The sequence below is a fragment of the Sus scrofa genome, chromosome 1 (genome assembly GCF_000003025.6).
Source record: "Sus scrofa isolate TJ Tabasco breed Duroc chromosome 1, Sscrofa11.1, whole genome shotgun sequence".
Classification (NCBI taxonomy): Eukaryota; Metazoa; Chordata; class Mammalia; order Artiodactyla; family Suidae; genus Sus; species Sus scrofa.
The window spans coordinates 127,841,075-127,862,031 of NC_010443.5; the positions used below are offsets into that span (position 1 = coordinate 127,841,075).

Here is a 20,957-nt window from a genome sequence, read left to right on the forward strand (position 1 = left end):
TAAAACTGGGGAGTCTCCTTCCTGCCCAGGACAGCAGGGCTGCACAGAGCTAGGGCACAACAGTTCGGAACAAGGCCTAGGGGTAAGACCTGTTATTCTCCCCAGCCTGGCTGCCATCCGGGATTATAGTCCTGGAATGAGGCCTGAACAGAAGGAGGCTCTGGCAAAGCGGCTACTGGCCCCTGAGCTCTTCGGGGAGGTGCCTGCCTGGCCCCAAGAGCTGCTTTGGGCAGTGTTGCCCTTGCTTCCCCATCTCCCTCTGGAGAATTTTCTGCAGCTCAGCCCTCATCAGGTAGGAGAATGATCATTTATTGGACTAGCCTGTTTTCTGCTGGGTGAGGTGGGAGTCTGCAGCATGTCTCCTAGTGAGCCCTCCCGTAAATGCCCCACACTGATCCCCAACATGAGCTGACCCTCCCCATCTCAGATCCAGGCCCTGGGAGATAGCTGGCCAGCAGCAGGTCTCGGGCCAGGGCATGCCCGACATGTGCTGCGTAGCCTGGTGAACCAGAGTGTCCATGATGGAGAGGAACAGGTGCGCAGGTGAGTAGTTGTGGGAACATTGGTAAAGGCCAGAGAGAGAGAGGCAGGTATAGCTGCCAACATGGATTGGAGTCCTGGGAAGGAAGGGGCAAGAGAGTAGGCAGTGGTGCACGGCAGTGTGGAGCTCCAGCAGTGAGGCCCATCTGTGGCATCCACGTTTCCTAGTCCAGTGATCAGAGTGTTTGCTCTACGTACCCCCATAGTCCCTGCTTCAGTCCCAGCCTCAGTGACCACATGAAGGCCAGCTTCCTACCCTCCTCAGGCTGGGTCCCCTCGCCTGTTTCCTGAGCCCTGAGGAGCTTCAGAGCCTGGCACCCTTGAATGATCCAATGGGGCCTATAGAACGGGGGCTGTTGGAATGTGCGGCCAATGGGACCCTCAGCCCACAAGGACGGGTGAGCCCCTTGGCAAAGGCCTACAAGGCTCCAGGCTTTCCCTGGGGTGGGGGTGGGGTGGTCTGTGTGGAGGACTAGCCCAGTCATCTCGGCCAGCTTGAGCACAGTGGTGTCAGCCCTCACTCTGCCTCAGCCACCTTCATTCCTTACTTCCCATCTTATCCATTTCCACCTCCTCCTGACTCTGCTCCATCTGGTCTATGACGTCTCAAACATACCCTTGATTGATGTCTTGAGCCCAGTCTGCTCCCGTCCCATCCTTGGTTCCAAGCCAGCACCCAGATCCTGGGAAATCCAGATGTGGGATTAGAGAGGATGCTTAAGGTTCATCTCTCTTCTTTCCAGCCCCAAACCTTCTTTGGTTTCAGGTAGCATATGAACTTCTGGGGGTGTTGCGCTCATCTGGAGGAGCTGTGCTGAGCCCCAGGGAGCTTCGAGTTTGGGCCCCTCTCTTCCCTCAGCTGGGCCTCCGCTTCCTGCAGGAGCTGTCAGAGCCCCAGCTCAGAGCCATGCTTCCTGCCCTTCAAGGAACCAGTGTCACACCTGCCCAGGTGGGCCTGTCTCACACTCTGGCTTCCACCCCCAACCCCTGGCACCTCAGGAGAATTACATTCAGGGACACCATCAGCGCCCCCCATCCCAAAACCTCCCTTTACTCTGTCCCAAGGAGGATGCCTTCTTCCCCTTTCCTCAGATGAAGAGCCCAGGGCCAGGCTGGTCACTGGGGTGGTAGAGAGGAAGCTTGGAAGTTTGGGAGGGCAGGCAGGACCTCCTTGGGACCTGGCTGCCAAGACCTGAGAACTGTTGTTTCCTGTCCCATCCTATCTTAGGCTGTCCTACTGCTGGGACGGCTCCTCCCTAGGCATGATGTGAGTAGCAGCCACTTCTCAGCATTCCCCCAAGCTCTCCGCCCCTCTCTTTCCTGGCTCCTACATCTGACCCTTCTTCCCTCACAACTCCCCTTACACCTACTGCCTTGCTGTACTAGACAGTCCTCTTCCCTACCACCTGGCCCATCTTCTCCAGGCTTCTTGTCTCTCTTGCTCCCCAGCTGTCCCTGGAGGAATTCTGCTCCTTGCACCCTCTGCTTCCAGGCCTCAGCTCCCAGACACTCCAGGCCATCCCTAGGCGAGTTCTGGTTGGGGCCTGTTCCTGCCTGGCCCCTGAACTCTCACGCCTGTCAGCCTGCCAGACCGCGGCGCTGCTGCAGACCTTTCGGGTAGGAGAGCAGCAGGGATGATGGACAATGGGGATGGGGGCTCTGGCTGAGGGGAAAGCCCTCTCCCCTATGGCCAGGGAAGGCCCCCCAAAACTTCCTCACTTTTACACACACACACACACACACACACACACACACACACACACACACACACAGAGCCAATTCTTATGCAGGTGAAAGATGGAGTTAAAAACATGGGTGCAACAGGTGCGGGTGCAGCTGTGTGTATCCCTGGTCAGGTACGTGTGGTTTCTCCCAACTAAGTTCCTTTTCATGTCTCAGGAGGGTCTCACTGGGCTGCTGCTGCCCCCCATTCTCTCGCTGCACTGGCCCTGAGAGTCCAAGTTAACTCTGTGCCCTCCAGAACATTAGCAGCTCTCCCCACATGTGGCTGCAGGACAGCATGGCTCAGCTTTCAGATAGAAATGAAGGCTCAGAGAGACAAAGGGGGTTTGGTTGGTTCATCAGGTGCCTAAATAGCCACAACAAAACCACAACCACCTTTACTGTGAGGGCTCTTAAGTGTTCCCTGCTAGAGTGGCACATGCCATTCCACCCTTCTCCTAGTTTTGGTCTCTTCCTGCTCCCATGGTTCCACTTCTCTGAGGCCTGAACCCAGACATCCTTTCACCAATCACTCCACTGCTGCCCACTCCCTAGCAGCCTATCCCCACCACCTGGCCAGACTGCCTGCTCCCCCTGCTCCCACTAAAGCTGCTGCACCTGGACTCTGCTGCTCTCCTGGCTGACCGACGGCGCTACCGGGAGCTGCCCTGGTCTGAGCAGCAGGTAATTCTCCCCATCACCCCAGGACTCCCTTCTCTTGAAATTTTCCACCTCCCTTACCCAGTCTTTGGCTCTGATTAGGCAACTTATCCCTAGCATCCCTTATGATATGACTTGCTTTGCTCTTTCTTTCTCTCTCCTCCCTATTCCTCCATTTCTTCCCCTCTCCCCACCTCAGAGAGGAGTGGGCAATTGGGAGATCAAGAGGCTGGTGGGATCCAGAGGGTGGAGAAACAGTATTGGGTCCAAGGCATCTCAGGTCTTTGGGCAATCTTTCTGCTGGGAATCGGCTCTTTTTTCTTTCTCTTGTAGGCACAGTTTCTCTGGAAGAAGATGCAGGTACCCACTAACATGACCCTCAGGAATCTACAGTGAGTAACTTGCATTGAGCTATGAGTTTAATTCAGCTAACATTTTTTTAGTGTTTACCATGTGCCAGGCACCCTGTGATAGGCAGGGGAAGGGGTATGAGAAGGAATGATGACCCTCAGCTTGTGGGTCTTCTCCTAGCTCCTCTTCCCCTGGCCTTCCTGCCCTTCTGTAGCACAACACCTGACTGGATCTAAGGGATTCAGAAGACCTGCATTCAGGTCCTACCCTATTCAAGATTTTGGGCAAGTCATTTAACCTCTCTAAGCTTCAATTTTTCCTTCTGTAGAATAAGAATTAAAATGGTACCTACCTTGGCATTCCCGTTGTGGCTCAGTGGAAATGAACCCAACTAGTATCCGTGAGGATGCGGGTTCCACCCCTGGCTCTGCTCAGTGGGTTAAGGATCTGGCGTTGCCAAGAGCTGTGATGTAGGTTGCAGATGTGGCTTGTATCTGGTGTTGCTGTGGCTGCGGCATAGGCCGGCCACTACAGCTCCGATTTGACCTCTAGCCTGGGAACCTCCATATGCTCAGATATGGCCCTAAAAAGACAACAAAACAAAACAAAAAAAGCAAAGAGCCATGGACTTCAGAATCTGAAGTCCACGCTCTAGTCAGACTTTACCACATTTCTAGTAGAATGACATTGGGAATGTCACGACTTCTGTAAATGTTTATTTTCTTCTCTGGTAAACAGTGATGATTTGTGGGGAGCCAAGGGGAATATCTTTGGGAGAACATTTCTCAAGCTATAAATGACCATAAAGGAATGTCTGTACTTGTGTTGGGAATGTTGATATCATGGAACAGACAGGTGTGGCATGTGGTGCATGAGCATCTTCCCACTCACACACCTACAGGGCTCTGGGTACTCTGGCAGGGGGCATGTCCTGTGAATTTCTGCAGCAGATCAGCTCAATGGCAGACTTCCTTGAAGTGGTGCACATGGTCTACCAGCTGCCCACTGGGGTTCGAGGGAGCCTGGTGAGAGGGGTGCTTGGGTATTAGTGGGAACAGGGAGGCAGGGACCCTGGGTCCTGAACCCAGCTTCCATGCTCAGCTGTTCTGAACCCGCTTCCCTACACTTTGCCACAGAGGACCTGTATCTGGGCAGAGCTCCAGCGGAGGATGGCAATGCCGGAGCCAGAGCTGGCAGCTCTGGGGCCAGAACTGAGTGGTCTGGACACCAAGCTACTCCTGGACTTACCGTAAGGCTACACCTGGAGATACTGGCTTCTCAGAAGGCTCAACCTTGGGTAGAAGATCTGCCCTTAGGAAATGCTCCAGAGGTGGTGCTTTTGTGCTTTCCCTGACATCAGTTAGAGCCTAAAGAGAGGGTTTTATTCAAAGTTGCTCTCTGTATGGGCTGGCTTCCTGAACATGGCTCCAGCATGGGACCGCTGAGGGTGGCAACACTGTAATGTGGCCTGCCAAGCAATCTTCGTATAACCTATGCCATCCTTATATTCTATAGGTCTTTCCACAGGTTTGGCTCTTTGCTACTTGACTCAGTTCCAGACCTGGCAACCCTAGGTCTGTTACTTCTGATTTTTTCAGAAAAAGCGCTTTAAAAAAAAAAAAGCCATTCAAATCTGTTTAAATATATTGGTTCTTGGAAGTAATTTAGAATCCCAAAGTCCTGGGGGAGGTGAGAGATTCCAGACTATGAATTAGCAGACTCGACTTCCTCATTTGTGGACAAGGGATAAGAAAACATCTCTCTTAAAAACCTCTCAGGTTTTGGTGTTCCCCCTGGTGATTCAGCTGGTTAAGAACCCAACTAGTATCCATGAGGATGCAGGTTCGATCACTGCCCTCGCTCCGTGGGCTAAGGATCTGTCATGCTGCAAGTGCAGTGTGGGTCATAAATGCGGCTTGGATCTGGCATTGCTGTGGCTGTGGTGTAGGCACACAGGACAATGCCAGATCCTTAACTGGCTGAGCCACCAGGAAACTCCTGGGGCTGTTTAGTATCAGTTCCTATCCAGGGCCCCAGGGCTTGGTCTGGTGTTACCTCTTGTCTGGGAAACATGGCATCCTGTGGTCCCCCTGTTGTCATGTTGTTATAGGATCCGGTTGATTGACAGACTCTCCAATGAGTCCATCATGCTGGTGGTAGAGCTGGTACGAGGCACTCCAGAGCAGCTGTTGGCACTGACCCCACTCCACCGGGCAGCCCTGGCAGAGAGGGCACTACAAAACTTGGTAAGAGTCTACCCCCCCCAACTCAGAACTGTGGCCTGGGCAATCAATTCTCATCCTTCAGACAATGCTCTCTGTCCTCTAGGCCCAGATCTGGACTTTTGTTGCCAAACAGGTTTTTGTTTACAAGGCTCTACCCACAAGATCCACCTCTGGGTTCTATTCTTTGACAGTCTGCTTCAGGTTTCTTGTCCATAGCCCTTGGAGTATAAGAAATTCCTTGGATTCTACTTTTCAGTCTTTCTGCCTGCTCCAGTTTGGGCTCCTTGTTTAGAAAAGTGGGAGTTCCCGTGGTTTCTCAGTGGTAACAAACCCGACTAATGTCCGTGAGGATGTGGGTTTGGGAGTTCCCATCGTAGGGCAGCGGAAACAAATCCGATTAGGAACCATAAGGTTGCAGGTTCGATCCATGGCCTCAATCAGTGGGTTAAGGATCCGGCATTGGTGTGAGCTGTGGTGTAGGTCACAGACGTGGTTCAGATCCTGCATTGCTGTGGCTGTGGTGTAGGCCAGCAGCTGTAGCTCCAATTTGACCCCTAGCCTGGGAACCTCCATAGGCCTTGGGTGTGGCCCTAAAAAGCAAAAAAAAAAAAAAAAAAAGATACGGGTTTGATCCCTGGCCTCATTCTGGGGTGAAGGATCTGGTGTTGTGGCGGGTGTGGCATAGGCTGGCAGCTGCAGCTCTGATTCAGCCCCTAGCCTGAGAACTTCCATATGCTGCAGGTGCAGCCCTAAAAAGCAAAACAAAACAAAAGGAAAGAAAAGTGGTAAGCAATGGTAAGCAATGAATTCCATAGGGTCTTGAGTTAGGAGCTGGAGGGAGGCAAGGTTAAAGGTCTTGGTATCTTGATCGGATTCTGGTCCTCTGGGTTAGAGGTGCATTGTCCCATCTCCAGGCTCCAAAGGAGACAATAGTCTCAAGGGAAGTGCTGGAGACATTGGGCCCCTTGGTTGGATTCCTGGGGACAGAGAGCACACGACGGATCCCCCTGCAGATCCTGCTGGCCCATCTCAGTCAGCTCCAGGGCTTCTGCTTAGGGGAGCTATTTGCCACAGAGCTGGGAGAGCTGCTGTTGCAGGAGCCTCTTCTTGGGTATGGACCTTTGGGAACTTGGAATTCTAACTCATCCTACACCCACCCTCTCAACCAGCCTGTCAGTGACAGCCCATTCAATATACTTGAGGTCCTTGGAGCCCTGAATCCCCAGCCCCAGCCTGCCCTCTTCCCACTTCCCTTTCCTCACAGTTCCCTCAGCATCCCAGCCCCTGACTTTCTTTCTGTCCCTCAGGAAACCAGAGCTATGGAGCCAGGATGAAATAGAGCAAGCAGGACGCCTAGTATTCACCTTGTCCGCTGAGGCTATTTCCTTGGTCCCTAGGGTGAGGTGAAGGAACAAGGGAGGGAATAAGAGCAGAGAAGGGACTGGTGAACTGGTACTGGGGAGCCAAGGTCAAGGAGGTTGAGGGCAAAAGGTGTAAAGCCTGAATCTGGGAGAGACTGCTAAAAAGAGAGAATTATGGCTGTGGTCACTGGCCTGACCTGCCCGGCTCTCCCCACTCTCTCTCTACCTTTCCACCCAGGAGGCCTTGAGCCCAGAGACCCTGGAGCGGCTCCTAGAGAAGCAGCAGAGCTGGGAGCAGAGCAGAGCTGGGCAGCTGTGTGCAGGGCCAAGGCTTGCTCCCAAGAAAGCAGCCCTGGTAGCTGGTGTTGTGCGGCCCGCTGCAGTGAATCTCCCAGGTGAAATACCCAAATGCTCACACATCAGGGTATATAGGAAAGAACATCCAGTGACGCAGGTAGATGTGACCCCCTTCCAGCAGATTTGTACAACCTCTCTCTTTTCTTTTTACTCTCTCTTGGCCATGCTTGTAGCATGCAGAAGTTCCTGGACCAGGGATTGAACCTGTGCCACAGCAGCTACCTGAGCCTCAGCAGTGACAATGCCAAATCTTTAATCAGCTGAGCCACCAGAGAACTTCTGGGCTGGGGTTTTCTAATCTGTAGAGCACAGGGGTGTGAAGGATGATCTTCAAGGCATCCTAGTTCTAGGGTTCTATAGCTCTGGGAATTTGTAAGTCTTTACTTTTTTTTTTGTCCTTGGGCTGCACCAGCAGCATATGGAGGTTCCCAGGCTAGGGGTCCAAGCAGAGCTATAGCTGCTGGCCACAGCCACAGCAATGCCAGATCTGAGCTGTGCCTGTGACTTACTCCACAGCTCACGGCAACACCGGATCTTTAACCCACAGAGCAAGGCCAAGGATCAAACCCGCATTCTCATGGATACTAGTCGGGCTCGGGCTCGTTAACCACTGAGCCACAATGAAAACTGCATACATTTTTCGTCCAGGACTCCCCTTTCCCTCCTCTTTTATCCCTGTAACAGATGACTCAGCTCTAAGCTTGGCCAAGAGTGGAGCTCTCTGCTGGGAAGATGCTTAGGTTGTAGGAAGGAGACACTGTGGAACTCTGGACCTGTGTTCTAATCTAGATCTGTCATTTAATCCCTGGGCAACCTCCTCGGTCTTCCATCCACAAATGAGGGTCACTTGTACTGATATCATTGAGTCCTATAAATCTCACACTGTAGTAATCCCTTGACCCATACTGCCCACATTGCCCTGTCCTTCAAGGGTTAGAGGGGTCATTCCATCTATAGATATCTCTCTGGGCATGCGTTAATACTATACTGACCTCTGGCCCTGCCTTCCCTCTTCAGAACCTGTGCCAAATTGTGCAGATATACGGGGAACATTCCCTTCGGCCTGGTCTGCCACCCAGATTGCAGAGATGGAGCTCTCAGACTTTGAGGACTGCCTAGCACTATTTGCAGGAGACCCAGGACTTGGGCCTGAGGAACTACGGGCTGCGATGCGCAAAGCAAAACAGGTTAGTGATGGAGAGGCTAACTGTGGTTGGAGGTGGAATGCCATAAGGAAGTTGGTTGGTGTCAGATGCAAGGGAACAGATAGCTGGGTGAGAAGAGGAGGTAATAGGAGATAAAAGAAAGGATTACAGAATTTGGATCCTGAAAAGGAAGTCAGAGGGGATGAATACTGAAGAAAGGAAGCTGGTGCATGGGTAGAGGGACTAGAGAAGTGACTTCAAAAATTTTAGTGTGTATCACAATCCTCTGGGGAGCAGGGGTTTTTTATTTGTTCGGTTTTTTTGTTTTGTTTTGTTTTGTTTTTTTGGTTTTTAGGGCTGCACCCTCAGCATATGGAAGTTCCCAGCTAGGCATCCAACCAGAGCTACAGCTGCCAGCCTTTGCCACAGTCACAGCAAGGGAGCAAGTTTTTAAAATGCTTATTCGAGGAGTTCCTGGTGGCTTAGTGGGTAAAGGATCTGGTGTTGTCACTGCTGTGGCGTGGCTTGATCCCTGGCCCTGGAATTTCCACATGCCCTGGCATGGGCATAAATAAATAAATAAAATGTTTATTTGAGGATCCTCTGCTAGACTCACTGAAGAAGTGTCTCTGAGGATGGGGTCTGGGTATCTGCATCTTCATAGTCATCCTCCACCTTGAAAGTCTGGTGCACATGAAAATTTAAAACTCATAGACTAGAGTTTGCTATTCTTCTCTATTGAGACTTGAGCCTTTTACTAACACCTTAGTCAGAGGCATCTTAATACAAACCTCTCATTTTGCAGTTGAAGAAACTAAAGACCCAGAGAAGGCAAATGATTTGCATAGAGTTACATAGCTGAGGTCAGAGGCAAGAAAGACTGACTTGGCACTCTGACTCCTAGTTCAATGCTTTGCCTGCCATTCACACTGTTCCTCTCTTTCTCTAGCTGTGGGGTCCCCCCAGGGGATTCCATCCTGAGCAGATCCTGCAACTGGGTCGACTCTTAATAGGTCTAGGAGAGCGGGAACTACAGGAGCTTGACCTGGTGGACTGGGGAGTGCTGAGCACCCTGGGGCAGATAGATGGCTGGAGCTCTGTCCAGGTAACATCTTCCATCCCACTCATCCCATAGATTCAGACCTCTGGGACATCTAAAGCCCAAGGAGGTTTTTTCTGTGACCCTGTGTGGTCATTCTTTCTCTTTTCCTATTACCCCATACTAGTAGCCTTATGAACTTTGTGATTTACTTCCTCTGGGGCCCTGAACACACAATACTTCCTCCTGCCTCTTTCCCCTTTGGTCTCCTCTTTTTCCATCTTTTTTTTTTTTTTGATTCTCTACCTTCCCCATGGCTATTGGCTCCTCAGGTCTTAATAATAAAAGAATATAGTCCAGTAGCACTTATCTCTCCCTAATCAGGTCCCTATCCATGAATTCCCTATGACTTCTCTCCTTATCCTGTGGCCTCCTCCCCCAACCCCCACCCCAACCCCCAGCTTCGAGTTGTGGTCTCCAGTTTCCTGCGGCAGAGTGGCCGGCATGTGAGTCACCTGGACTTCCTCCACCTGACTGCACTGGGCTACACGCTCTGTGGACTTCGGCCAGAGGAGCTGCAGCATATCAGCAGTTGGGAGTTTAGGTCACCTGTGGGGGGGGTGTGTGTGGGTGGTGGGGCTGAGGGAAAGGTGGGCTGTCTGGGGAGGGAAGGATCATGCAGGAATGGTCCCATGGTGTAAGGGACCTCACTCAAAGCCATCTTATGACCTCAGACCCTGTTGCTGTGGCTGAATCTTTCTCCCTTTCTTCCCACTCTTCCACAGCCAAGCGGCTCTCTTCCTGGGCAACCTGCGTCTCCCATGTTCTGAGGAGCAACTGGAGGTTCTGGCCCAACTTCTTGTGCTGCCTGGTGGTTTTGGCCCAATCAGTAACTGGGGGCCTGAGATCTTCACTGAAATTGGCACAATAGCAGGTAGGGAGACTGGGCCACTGCTGGTGCTAGGTGCCAGCAGTTGATTTCCATACCCTGGATGGACTGGGTGGAGGACTGTTCTGGAATTCTTAAGGTGGGAATCTGAAAAAGCATTTAGGGAAGAGGTTGGAGATGTATTGGGGAAGATCTATGCTAGGATAATTTGGGAGTAGTTGGAGGTCTGTAGGTTTGAAGAGAAGGAAAAAGGCCAGTTTAAGATGTTTGGATGCTTACCCCACTTGCTTCAACAGCTGGAATTCCAGACCTGGCTCTTTCAGCATTGCTGCGAGGACAAATCCAGGGCCTTACTCCTCTTGCCATTTCTGTCATCCCTGCTCCTAAATTTGCTGTAAGTACTGATGAGTGGAGTCTGGGTGACCACAAGAGAGCTGGACCCAACAAAGTGTGCAATGGCTAGACCAATTCCTGCTTTCACTCCCAGGTGGTGTTCAGCCCCACCCAGCTATCTAGTCTAACCAGCGTTCAGGCTGTGGCTGTCACTCCTGAGCAAATGGCCTTTCTGAGTCCTGAGCAGCGACGAGCAGTTGCATGGGCTCAATATGAGGGGAAGGAGAGCCCAGAACAGCAGGGTGAGTTCCCAGTGGCACAGCTTAGCCCCCAACTCCTGACCCAGAATCTGAACCCTAATGTGATACTGGTTGGCTCACAGAACCTTTCAGGGAAATCCTGGAGTGAAGGGATCTAGAGGCATACAGTTTCCAAGGCTCCTGGGGAACAGAGTTGTGATATTCCTTCCATTCTCTGTCTCATTACAGGTCGAAGCACAGCCTGGGGTCTCCAGGACTGGTCACAACCCTCCTGGGCCCTGGCACTGACCATCTGCTTTCTTGGCAACCTGTTATGAGCCTGTCTCTACAGTTAAAGAGAGATTCTTGGGAAAGACATTTTAAGTAATGAATAAAGTACAAATGGAAGTGCATTCTAATTATCCTCAGGAAGCTGAGGAGGAAAGTGGGTAAAATGCTAATTCTTTCCACCCACCTGAGAATCAGTGTTCCTGGCACACCATAGCTGGTATCTCTCTATCATAAATAACCCCACTGGCTTTTTTCCCCTGGAGACTATGTCTTCTTCACCCCTCCATTAGAAATAACACAGACAGCTAGAGCATGGCAAGGAGTCTTTACTAGGACAGAGGGAGTGAGGGGGAAAGGGACACCCAGGGCAAGGAGAATGGGCCATGACTAGAATGGCAGAGGTCCTGGGAGTCATCTGCTGGGGATGGAATTTAATGCTTGTTGGGGAGAGGTGGAGGGATGCGGATATCCTGGCCTCGCTCCAGACGCCGTTCGCAGTCAATCAAGTAGTTTACTCCATCGATGACCAGCTGCACCAGCTCCACCTGAAGGACCCTCATCCTTGATTTCTGCCTCCCACAGCCTGAGTTTCTTTAGCACTGATTTGCCTGCCCTTGGAACTCATTTCCAGCTTCCTCCCCACTCAACCTGAATTTCATTTCAGATTCTATTACATTCCTGAGACTCACTCACTGTCATTTCAACCCCACCACAGACCCATCCCTAATCCCTAAAGATCTCACCTCGGACTTGCCCAGTCGGTCCAAATTAGAGATGTCAAAGATGCTGCCTGTGGCAGCTGTGTCCACTCCTCCAGTACCACGCTTTTGGAGTCTCAGGTTCTCTAGGATCTTTGGGAAGCGGCTATCCTAAAGGGGAGATAGAGATTGGGGGGCAGGATCAAGAGGGGCAGACACTGGTCCTACCTGAGAGGCTGGAGCCTGCTCAGAGCTCATTCCCCTGACTCTTTAGCCCCAATGTCTGCTCCTTTCCAAAGTGCCCACTCCCTCCCACCCCTCTCTACCCCCACATCTCCTTTACTTTGCTTAGCAGGGGTAGCTTGATGTGCACTCCTGCCCGAAGTCCAGTGCCCAGGTTAGATGGACAGGTCAGGATGTATCCCAAACGCTCATTCCACATGAACTCCCAGCCACGCTCTTGGATCAGCCGTTCCACCTGAGTTCACAAAAGCTCCGTCAGTGAAGTTAGGGATTATGTGAACCCTTCCTTAGCTAGACCCACAGGAATTCTAGAAATATGTCTAGAACCAGAAATGGGATGTTCAAAGAATGATATTGCTTTTATGTTTTGTTTTTGTTTTTTGTAGGAAATAGTTTGGTATTATGCATACAAGGTAATTTTGATGTCAGAAATCCCTAAAGATAAGATTGTGGAAGAAAAGCGACTTGAGGGAATGATGCATTAAGGATGATTTAGAGAAATGAACGGAGGTGGTGAACTGAGAAAGGATTGATTATTCAATGAGTTCTGCATGCACTGACATCTTTGCAAGTGAGTCTAGAGCTTGGAAGGGTTCTTTCAGCCAGAAAATAAGAGTAATGAGGGCGTAGGCTTTGCAACAGGAAGAAGCAAGAGAGCCTCAGCTGTGGAAAGAACACGTGAGAGAGAGAGAGAGAGAAAGGTGAAAATGGAGAGGAGCCCATGGGGGAGGAGTGTGGGAAGTCTCCTCCCTGTTTTGGTTTCACTTAAGCACTCTAATTATGAAGATGAATATTAAGGTTGAAGAGACTGGAGATCTGCCAGAGTGAGGGACATGAAGACCACTACCTAACCAGAACAGGGGGTACCACGGCATAGGGGGATATGGTACATGCCAAACAAGGGGAACTTTCCATCTAGAATAATAATGGAAGCTAACACTTAGTGAATGCTTACTATGGGCCACACACTTTGCCTGCATTATCTCAGTCCCCACAACCTAAGCTGTAGGAAGTCTTATTATCCCAATTTTTATTTTTTTGTCTTTTTTTTTTTTTTTTTTTTTTTTTTTTTTTGCCTTTTCTAGGGCCGCTTTCCACAGCATGTGGAGGTTCCTGGGCTAGGGGTCTAATCGGTGCTGTAGCCGCTGGCCTACGCCAGAGCCACAGCAGCGCGGGATCTGAGACTTGTCTGTGACCTACACCACAGCTCAGGCAATGCCAGATCTTTAACCCACTGAGCAAGGCCAGAGATTGAACCCGCAACCTCATGGTTCCTAGTTGGATTCATTAACCACTGTGCTGATGACGGGAACTCCTATCCCAATTTTACAGATGAGAATACTGAAGCATATCATTTAAAAAGTATTCCTTTACCCACTTACAGTCAGAATGTTATCTATTACATGCTAATAATAATAGAAACTTCCCAGCTAGATCTAAAAGAGGAGCTCTCTTTACAAGTTCAAAGTAGAACTGTATAGGAGTTCCCTTGTGATGTAGCAGGTTAAGGATCTGGTGTTATCACTGCAGCGGCCTGGGACGCTGCTGTGGCATGGGTTCCATCCCTGGCCTGGGAACTTCCACATGCTGTGGGTGCAGCCAAAAACAAACAAACAAAAAATAGAACTGTATATGTGAGAACATGAAATAAGGATTTGGTTTATGGGGATTTCTAATCTAGAGTTGAATATGTAGACCAAATCCATGTATAATTGAGGAGTCAGTTCAACCCCTCATGTAGAGCCAAATTCTGGACCTTAGGCCATTCCATCTTCCACCTTCCCTGGTTTCCCACTCACTCTCAGCTTAGTATCTAGACATGATACTTTAGCAGGAATTATAGAATCCAAGAGTTAAGGCATACCTTGGCTCAGAACTGGACGGTTACATTAGAACCATGAACATACCAATCTCTCACTCTTTATCCTGGCTTAAATCTTTTCCTTATTTGCACACACTCTCTCCAACCATTGCCTTCCATTTTATTTATTCCTTCTTTACATTATCTGGCAACAACTTTATTAACTTCCTTGGACTTTAGATTCCTGACATTCTCTCTTCCTACTCTTAGAGTGACCATATATATGCTGGTTTTCCCTAGACAGTTCTGATTTATACCTGTTGCCCTAGGGTGATTGGTGGGGATCCCTTTCACTATCAAAAGTGCCCTGAGTTGGTTGACAAGTTATCTGGTCAGTCTGCCTATTCTAGTCTTCTTTTTTTCTTCAAGTCCTCCCACCTAATTCCCTTATACATCCTTCTCCAACCTCTTTGAGGCCTCGGCAGAATCTTTCAAACACTTTCTTCATGTTGCCACCCTTCTCCATAGAGATGACCCGTGTATGATCCTCCTCATTCACCCAGATCAAGAAGCTCTTCTCATTGTTGTGCCTGAAGGCAGGAGAGAGGGAGGGACAGCAATCAAGAGGCAGGGCAAGAATGGGGGGGGGGAAATAGAGGGGAAAAAAAGGGCACTTCTAAGGGCGAAGGGACAAAAGAGGTAAGGTAAGCCTTATACCAGATTCCACGAGCATCTGGCCAGTCTCGAGCCATTCCTGCTGCAGTCAACAATGGGGACACAGGCTTATCAAACAGGAAGTGGTCCTAAGAAGAGGAAAGAGACTTGGGTTAAGAATCCTCATAGTTGGAGTTCCTGTTGTGGCTCATCAGGTTAAGGATCTGGTGTGGTATGGCTTGGTCAGGTGTTGCTGTGGTCGTGGCATAGGCCCCAGCTGCAGCTCCGATTCAGCCTTAGCCTGGGAATGTCCATATGCCACAGGTGCAGCCATAAAAAGAAAAAAAAAATAAAAAAGAGCCCTCATAGTAGCCGCTGGGCTCCTCAAAGCCGATCTACCTCATCTGGCCCAGTCTCCCCTGATTCTTCTTTCCACCTGGCCATCCCACCAATTAAGGCCCCTCACATCAATTAGTTGCTGCTGTTCAGCCTCTGTCATCTCACTGAGCCGATAGTAGCGTCCAGCCAGGTCACCCTTCAGGCCACTCAGGGCATCCACCACAACACGTTCCACCTCTCGTCTCTCTGCCCGAGTGCAGGCTGGAGGCAGGCTAAGTCCCCGGATACTTCGGCCAGTTCTGACTCTCGAGGACAACACATACCTCTCATCAAAGAAGCCAGAACGGATCTGGGGAATAAGAGAAATTAATATAAGCCACAGAAACACAGTGGATGGGAGGCTGAGGGTCTTAGGGGAGGAGAGACTTTAAGGACAAGAGGGTTCCTCATTGCCTGTGTTGAAAGGAGAAGCCCATGGGGCAAGTGCTCCAACTGAAGGGGCATTTTGAACCCTCTCAAATTGCCCACCTTAGGGTACGGCCATTCTCATCTGCCCTCTCCTTTCCACATCTGCTGTTCCTTAACATACAATTCTTTCCCCACAGTGAGACTAAAAGCTCAGCAGTATAATGACTATGAGTCAGGGAATAATTATGGCTGAAGGGATTGGAGAAACAGAATATTATACATAAGTAAGGCAATGCAAATCAAAAAGTGGAATATTTGACCCACCTTGCTGGCATCTAGGTCAGTGGTATGTTTCATCGTCCGGGGGTCATATCCATTATGTCGTTCTTGGATCACAGGGTCAAACAGCTCAGCAAATACCTGAGGGGGAGTTAAAAGGGAGAGGATGGTTAAGGAGAGGCAATCTCTTCCCAGGCCTTAGTTGTAGACTGATTTCACTGGGTCAGAAAACATGAGTATGGACAATCCATTCTTAAGGGAAAGTGAGGAGTCTTTATGGGAAAGGAGCTGGGATTACTGGGAGGATGAGTTGGATCACCAGGGAAACTCTGGGGTCCCCCTACCTCATAGGTCTCCTCATCTCCTGCTACCATGCCCACAGTCTTGATGAAGGGGTGGCCGGGGTTGTCCACGCCAGTCTGGATACACTGATCTAGCGTCCAACCAGTGGGTGTGGTCTTGTCGCAGAGCCGGGCATAGACTGCTGGGGTCAGGTGACTGGCCATGCAGTTGTTGTGCTTTCGGAGGTCTGGGTACTCAGCGCTAGGGAGGGGGTACCCAGTAACCATGGAGGGAGGGCACAAGGGGCCTAGACCCAGTGCAGTCAGCTGGGAGCATGTCTGGCTTTTCTCCTTGGGAGGAGGGGAGATTAGAGGGAGGCTAAACCTTGATAATCTCATTATGGACTTTCAGGATCTATTCTTTCCCAACAGTTCTAGCTTCCTCTGGCTGGCGGGCTCAGTGCTCCCAGATCTGCTCAGTTCTTTGCTCCCCAGGACACAACATTAGGGATGGGGGAGGGGAAAGACTAAGGAGGGGAATTCAGGAAACGCGAGAGAACAGCAGGAAAGGAGATGGAGGAGAGCGGAAAGGATAGTTCCCGGTCTCTCAATTAGGGATTTGGTCAGAGTGGGTGCAGCCAGAACTCGAAAGGCCAGAGCTGGCCTTGAGGGCAGGGAGTGCGGGGTCCCAAGTCCCCAGGAATGCTTTCGCCTTAAGGTTTTGGCCTCCACCCCCACACCACTGAGGTTTCCAGACTGCACAGCGCCACTCCAGAGCCCCTGTGATTATAGCCCTTCTCTGTCTCTTGCCCAGGTCCTCATCTCCATCCCCATTCTCCCCCCTCCCCCCACCTAGGCGCCTGAAACACAGATACCTCGGGGGATACAGCCTCCGTCGTTCACTGGCGGCTCGAATAGGTTCCGGGCGGAGCAGAAACCCAGCGGCTAGAGACCCAGCTCCAGCCAAAGCGAGGAGCCTGAGCCCCGGGCGGGCAGACAGCAGACGAGAGAAGGGACCAGCCATGGTTTGAGGGTCCAGCTACGGAATCTCGGATCAGGAGCTGGCTCAAGGCAGAAACCGGGAGGGAGGATGCAAACTGGCAGACTGAGAGCCGGAATTGGGTGTGAGGCTGGAGCCGAGATGGGGGGCTGGAGCGAAGTCTGCAGCAGGAGTGGAAGACGATACCGACCTGACTGCAGGAGAGGCGCAATGAGCTAGCGGCAGGCGGGCGGAGGAGAGGGAGGCTAGAGCTGCAGTCTCCAGGGGTGGGGCTCATGCAGGCCCCGCCTTCCCGCCTGCCACCGCGCTAGGTGCGCGGAGGCAGAGGTAGACACCACCTACCAGGTAGATAAGGGGCACTGGGAATTTGCACCTTTAGTTTGGGGAATGGGCCCACCTGAGATGAGGCCGTCCAGATTTCAGCACCAAGTAGAGGACAGCACCCAAGGGGACCTGTGAAACCCGAACACCCTTCCCCTAAGCCTCTCGGTTTAATCAGAAACACGATTTGTCACCCTGTGGGTATAAAAGGGTGTCGTTGCTCAAACTCTTCTCGCTTGTCAGCCTGCCCCAGCCACTTCTCAATCTTCCCAGGGGAGGTGGCCTCCAGGAAACCGTAGAATAAACACAAATACCAGAGGAAGACGGAGAAAAGCACACAGGTTCGGAGAAAGACACCCAGTGGCTCAAGGTCACCTTTCCCTTAGAACCAGGAAGAGGACCAAGGCTCCTTCTTGTCGCACCTGTGTTCTCCTTACAAGGTTGTGTAAAGATTCCCTGAGAGAAATCAGGGAAACGTGAATCCCGTCTATGCTGTGTTCCCCACCCCCACCCTGACCCCAAGTCTGAAGCCCTGCTATGTCCTGCCTCCATTCCTCATGATCCCCTACTTTTTTCCCTTCTGTACCCCCCTCCCCACCTCCTACTTCACCTTTGATCGTTTACTTCTCAGCGTCTTTTCCGGGCTGGTACCTGTTTGCTGCTCACAGGACACCTGAGTATTCTCAGCAAGCTTGCTTACCTGTTGGTGGTGCGGGGTGTGGGCTGGAGTTGGGCAGGGAATTCTGTTTCCTCTTCCTCCTCTCCCATCTCCCTCCTCTATATAGCTCCTAGTTCCTGGGCCAAAGGGGAGTGTAAGGTGAAGTAAGGGTGTGGCGAAATGACAAGGTGTAGGAATGGAACAGGCTGGCACAGGTCTCCAGCCACCACATATGTTTCTTCTCTTGGCTCTCTAATGTGGTTGAATCCAGAGTGTAAGGGGGAGTGGTGTTCAAGGGCATATGGTGACTGGTGACCGGTGACGAAGAAATCTCTGCCTTCCTCCTGGTCACCTCTCATCTTTCTTCTCAAAAGGTGCATATTCAGATTTAGAGGGCTTTGTTCCCCTATCTTCAAGTGTGATGTGGGTGTGACTTGATCTTTGTCCAGGTAGGAAGGAGAATGAATGCTGGAGCAGAAATAGTGATGTTGGGGGAGTTCCCAATGTGGTACGGTGGGAACAAATCCAAGTAGTATTCGTGAAGATGCGGGTTTAATCTCTGGCCTCATTCAGTGGGTCAGGGATTCAGCGTTGCCATGAGCTGTGATGTGAGTCACAGACGTGGCTTGGATCCCGTGTTGCTATGGCTGTGGTGTAGACTGGCAGCTGCAGCTCTGATTTCATCCCTAGCCTGAGAACTTCCATATTCCATGGGTGTGGCCCTAAAAAGAAAAAGGAAAAGAAAAAGAAGAAGAAAGAAATAGAGGTGTTGGTTTCAGTATGGAGGGTCAGTTAAGGTGAGGTAGGCATGGTGGCATTTGTTATCTCGGTGTACCCACAAAGCAGTAGGATACTTGGAAATCTTAAGGGAGGATATTTGACAAGGAGAAATTTTCTTCACATTGTCCTCTGGCCTCAGGGATGAGACCCCACTCTACCCCTACACTTTCATTCCACTCTTTCTTCTCAGGCTTCCTTTATATTCCTTTCCCTGCCTCCCTGGTTTGTGGCTATCCTAAAGCCAATCACCTCTCTTCTGGGTCCATCAGTTCCTTCTTCTGTTAAGAGAGCAATTATCAGAGAATAGGTGGAGCTATGTGGTTGTGTTACCTGAAAACCGAGTTCATATTTTGGTGGGTGTCAAGCCAACAGACATAACCAAGCCAAGGTTTCAGAGAAGGAAGGATTTATTTCTTGTAGCGAGTAAGGAGATCACTGGGCATCTCTCCCAAAGCACTGTCTCCCTGAACAGTGAAACTGGAGAAGTTTTAAAGGGGCTTGAGCAGAGGAGAATTCAGCATAGAATGGGGGGGCAAAGGTCAACAGAGTCCTAGCTTTAGTTGATAGAAGTCAAGAGGGTTTGATCCCTGGCCTCACTGTTCAGTAGGTTAAGGATCAGGCGTTGCCAGGACCTGTGATGTAGGTCGCAGATGTGGCTTGGATCTGACATTGCTGTGGCTGTAGTGTAGGCCAGGAGCTACAGCTCCTATTCAACTCTTAGCCTGAGAACCTCCATATGTCTCAGGTGCGGCAAAGCAAAAAAAAAGAAAAAAAGAAGTCAAGAGGGTCAACATCCATCATTCCATCATTAGTTTTTGCAGAACTCAAATGTATTATTACATGTATCCCTAGAGGAGGAGCTAGGACTCTGCTATATCACTGCATTACTGTTTGACTGCCTTTTCTCCATTCCTGCATCCCTTCATTCCATTAATTACTAGGACCTATTCAAGGGCAAGCTTTGTGACCAGGCTTAGATCACAAAATGACTTAGACTAAAATAGGTTCTCTTATGTGAAGAAAGCCATTCCTGGCTCTCTTTCTCCAGGGAACCCCCTAACTTATTTACTTATGGTTGGAGTGAAGTCACTTTTGGAGCATTAGAAAATATTTCACCTGTGTGGTGGGGACTCATTACCTAGGTTCAGTAGCTATATGAGTAAGCAAACATAATTACTTGGAATGCTATGCATTTGGCCAGGTAAAGGAGGGAGATAATCTTCTAGAACAGCAGGGCTGTTATTTTATTGAGACGATGTTTACAAAGATTAAAGAGGTAAGGAGCAGAAAGAGAGAATTGCAGAAGGAAAACTAAGACTTGCCCAGAGGAATAGAGAAATCACTCAAGTTTGGAGAACCCAGCTGACCCAGTGTGAGTAATAGCTCCACTGAGAAAAGACATGTATTTGTGCACTTTTCTTATTCTCTATGGGCCTCTGACCATACTGATAAATTAGTATTTATTTTAAAATATTTATGTAATAATAATATTTATGTAATAATAATATTTATTTAAAAATTACCCTACAGCATTTGGGAAGTAATTGATATATATGGTATTGTTCCTCAACATAAGTTTGTGTGCCCAATGCACAGTGAGGCCAAGCAACCTGAAAGGTCAGAGTTTGAAGAAGAGAAAAGTTTATTATAGAGCCAAGCAAGGAGAATGGATGGCTTATGCTTAAAAAGCCCCAAACTCTCTGAAGGTTTCTTTGGGAAAAATTTTTATAGGCAACATTTGGGGCGAGGGCTGCAGGGTCTGTGACTTTCTTCTGATTGGTTGGTGGTGATGTAACAGGGAGGTGCTCCAGAAATCTTGTGTTCAGCCTAGAGATACCATCCTCTACCTGGGTGAGGTCCTGAGAACTCAAAGGTATATGTGTATTATGTATATTCCTTGTGGAGGAACCAGGATCCTACTTTAATCACTGCACTATAGTTTCTAGGGCTGCACCTGTGGCATATGGACGTACCCTGGCTAGGGGTTGAATTGGAGCTGTAGTTGCCTCCCTACGCCACAGCTCATGGCAATGCCAGATTCTTAACCCACTAATCAAAACCAGGGATTGAACCTGCATCCTCATTGATACTAGTCAGGTTCTTAACCTGCTGAGCCACAATGGGAACTCCCTGCACTACAGTTTCTTGATTGTTCCTCCTTTGTTTCTACATTCCCCTCCAGAGTTCCTAATGTAGCACAGTAGGTTAAGAATCCAACTGCAGTAACTGTGGAAATGAGCGTTTTATCCCCAGCCCAGTGTAGTGGGTTAAAGCATCTGGTGTTGCCATAGCTGCTGCATAGGTCACAGCTGCAGTGTGGATTCAGTCCCCGGCCTTGGAACT

General features: G+C 50.1%; 2 protein-coding genes across 11 annotated transcripts in view; one reads left to right on the forward strand and one right to left on the reverse strand.

The window, feature by feature from the left end:
- STRC (stereocilin) overlaps positions 1 to 11,318 on the forward strand; it is a 21,634-nt gene extending 10,316 nt beyond the window's left edge. Inside the window, exons 10-31 of the mRNA XM_013993078.2 lie at positions 106 to 292; positions 428 to 543; positions 806 to 938; positions 1,307 to 1,489; positions 1,769 to 1,807; positions 1,990 to 2,157; positions 2,331 to 2,396; positions 2,818 to 2,946; positions 3,256 to 3,314; positions 4,175 to 4,298; positions 4,410 to 4,522; positions 5,384 to 5,519; positions 6,413 to 6,609; positions 6,806 to 6,896; positions 7,098 to 7,254; positions 8,234 to 8,403; positions 9,311 to 9,466; positions 9,862 to 10,004; positions 10,186 to 10,334; positions 10,586 to 10,683; positions 10,777 to 10,924; positions 11,111 to 11,318. Of these exons, the coding sequence (XP_013848532.1) occupies positions 106 to 292; positions 428 to 543; positions 806 to 938; positions 1,307 to 1,489; positions 1,769 to 1,807; positions 1,990 to 2,157; positions 2,331 to 2,396; positions 2,818 to 2,946; positions 3,256 to 3,314; positions 4,175 to 4,298; positions 4,410 to 4,522; positions 5,384 to 5,519; positions 6,413 to 6,609; positions 6,806 to 6,896; positions 7,098 to 7,254; positions 8,234 to 8,403; positions 9,311 to 9,466; positions 9,862 to 10,004; positions 10,186 to 10,334; positions 10,586 to 10,683; positions 10,777 to 10,924; positions 11,111 to 11,199 (2,851 nt within the window). The 3' untranslated portion in view covers positions 11,200 to 11,318. The remainder of the gene's footprint in view (positions 1 to 105; positions 293 to 427; positions 544 to 805; positions 939 to 1,306; positions 1,490 to 1,768; positions 1,808 to 1,989; positions 2,158 to 2,330; positions 2,397 to 2,817; positions 2,947 to 3,255; positions 3,315 to 4,174; positions 4,299 to 4,409; positions 4,523 to 5,383; positions 5,520 to 6,412; positions 6,610 to 6,805; positions 6,897 to 7,097; positions 7,255 to 8,233; positions 8,404 to 9,310; positions 9,467 to 9,861; positions 10,005 to 10,185; positions 10,335 to 10,585; positions 10,684 to 10,776; positions 10,925 to 11,110) is intronic.
- CKMT1A (creatine kinase U-type, mitochondrial) lies at positions 11,459 to 17,992 on the reverse strand. 10 transcript variants are annotated; one of them, XM_021074896.1, is made up of 11 exons: positions 17,877 to 17,955; positions 17,253 to 17,308; positions 16,731 to 17,049; positions 15,919 to 16,117; positions 15,620 to 15,715; positions 15,015 to 15,236; positions 14,612 to 14,697; positions 14,361 to 14,484; positions 12,194 to 12,328; positions 11,896 to 12,021; positions 11,463 to 11,697 (listed from the first exon to the last, which is right to left on the reverse strand). In XM_021074896.1, the coding sequence occupies exons 3-11, from the start codon at positions 16,877 to 16,879 to the stop codon at positions 11,584 to 11,586; spliced, it is 1,251 nt and encodes a 416-aa protein (XP_020930555.1). In that variant the 5' UTR covers positions 16,880 to 17,049; positions 17,253 to 17,308; positions 17,877 to 17,955; the 3' UTR covers positions 11,463 to 11,583.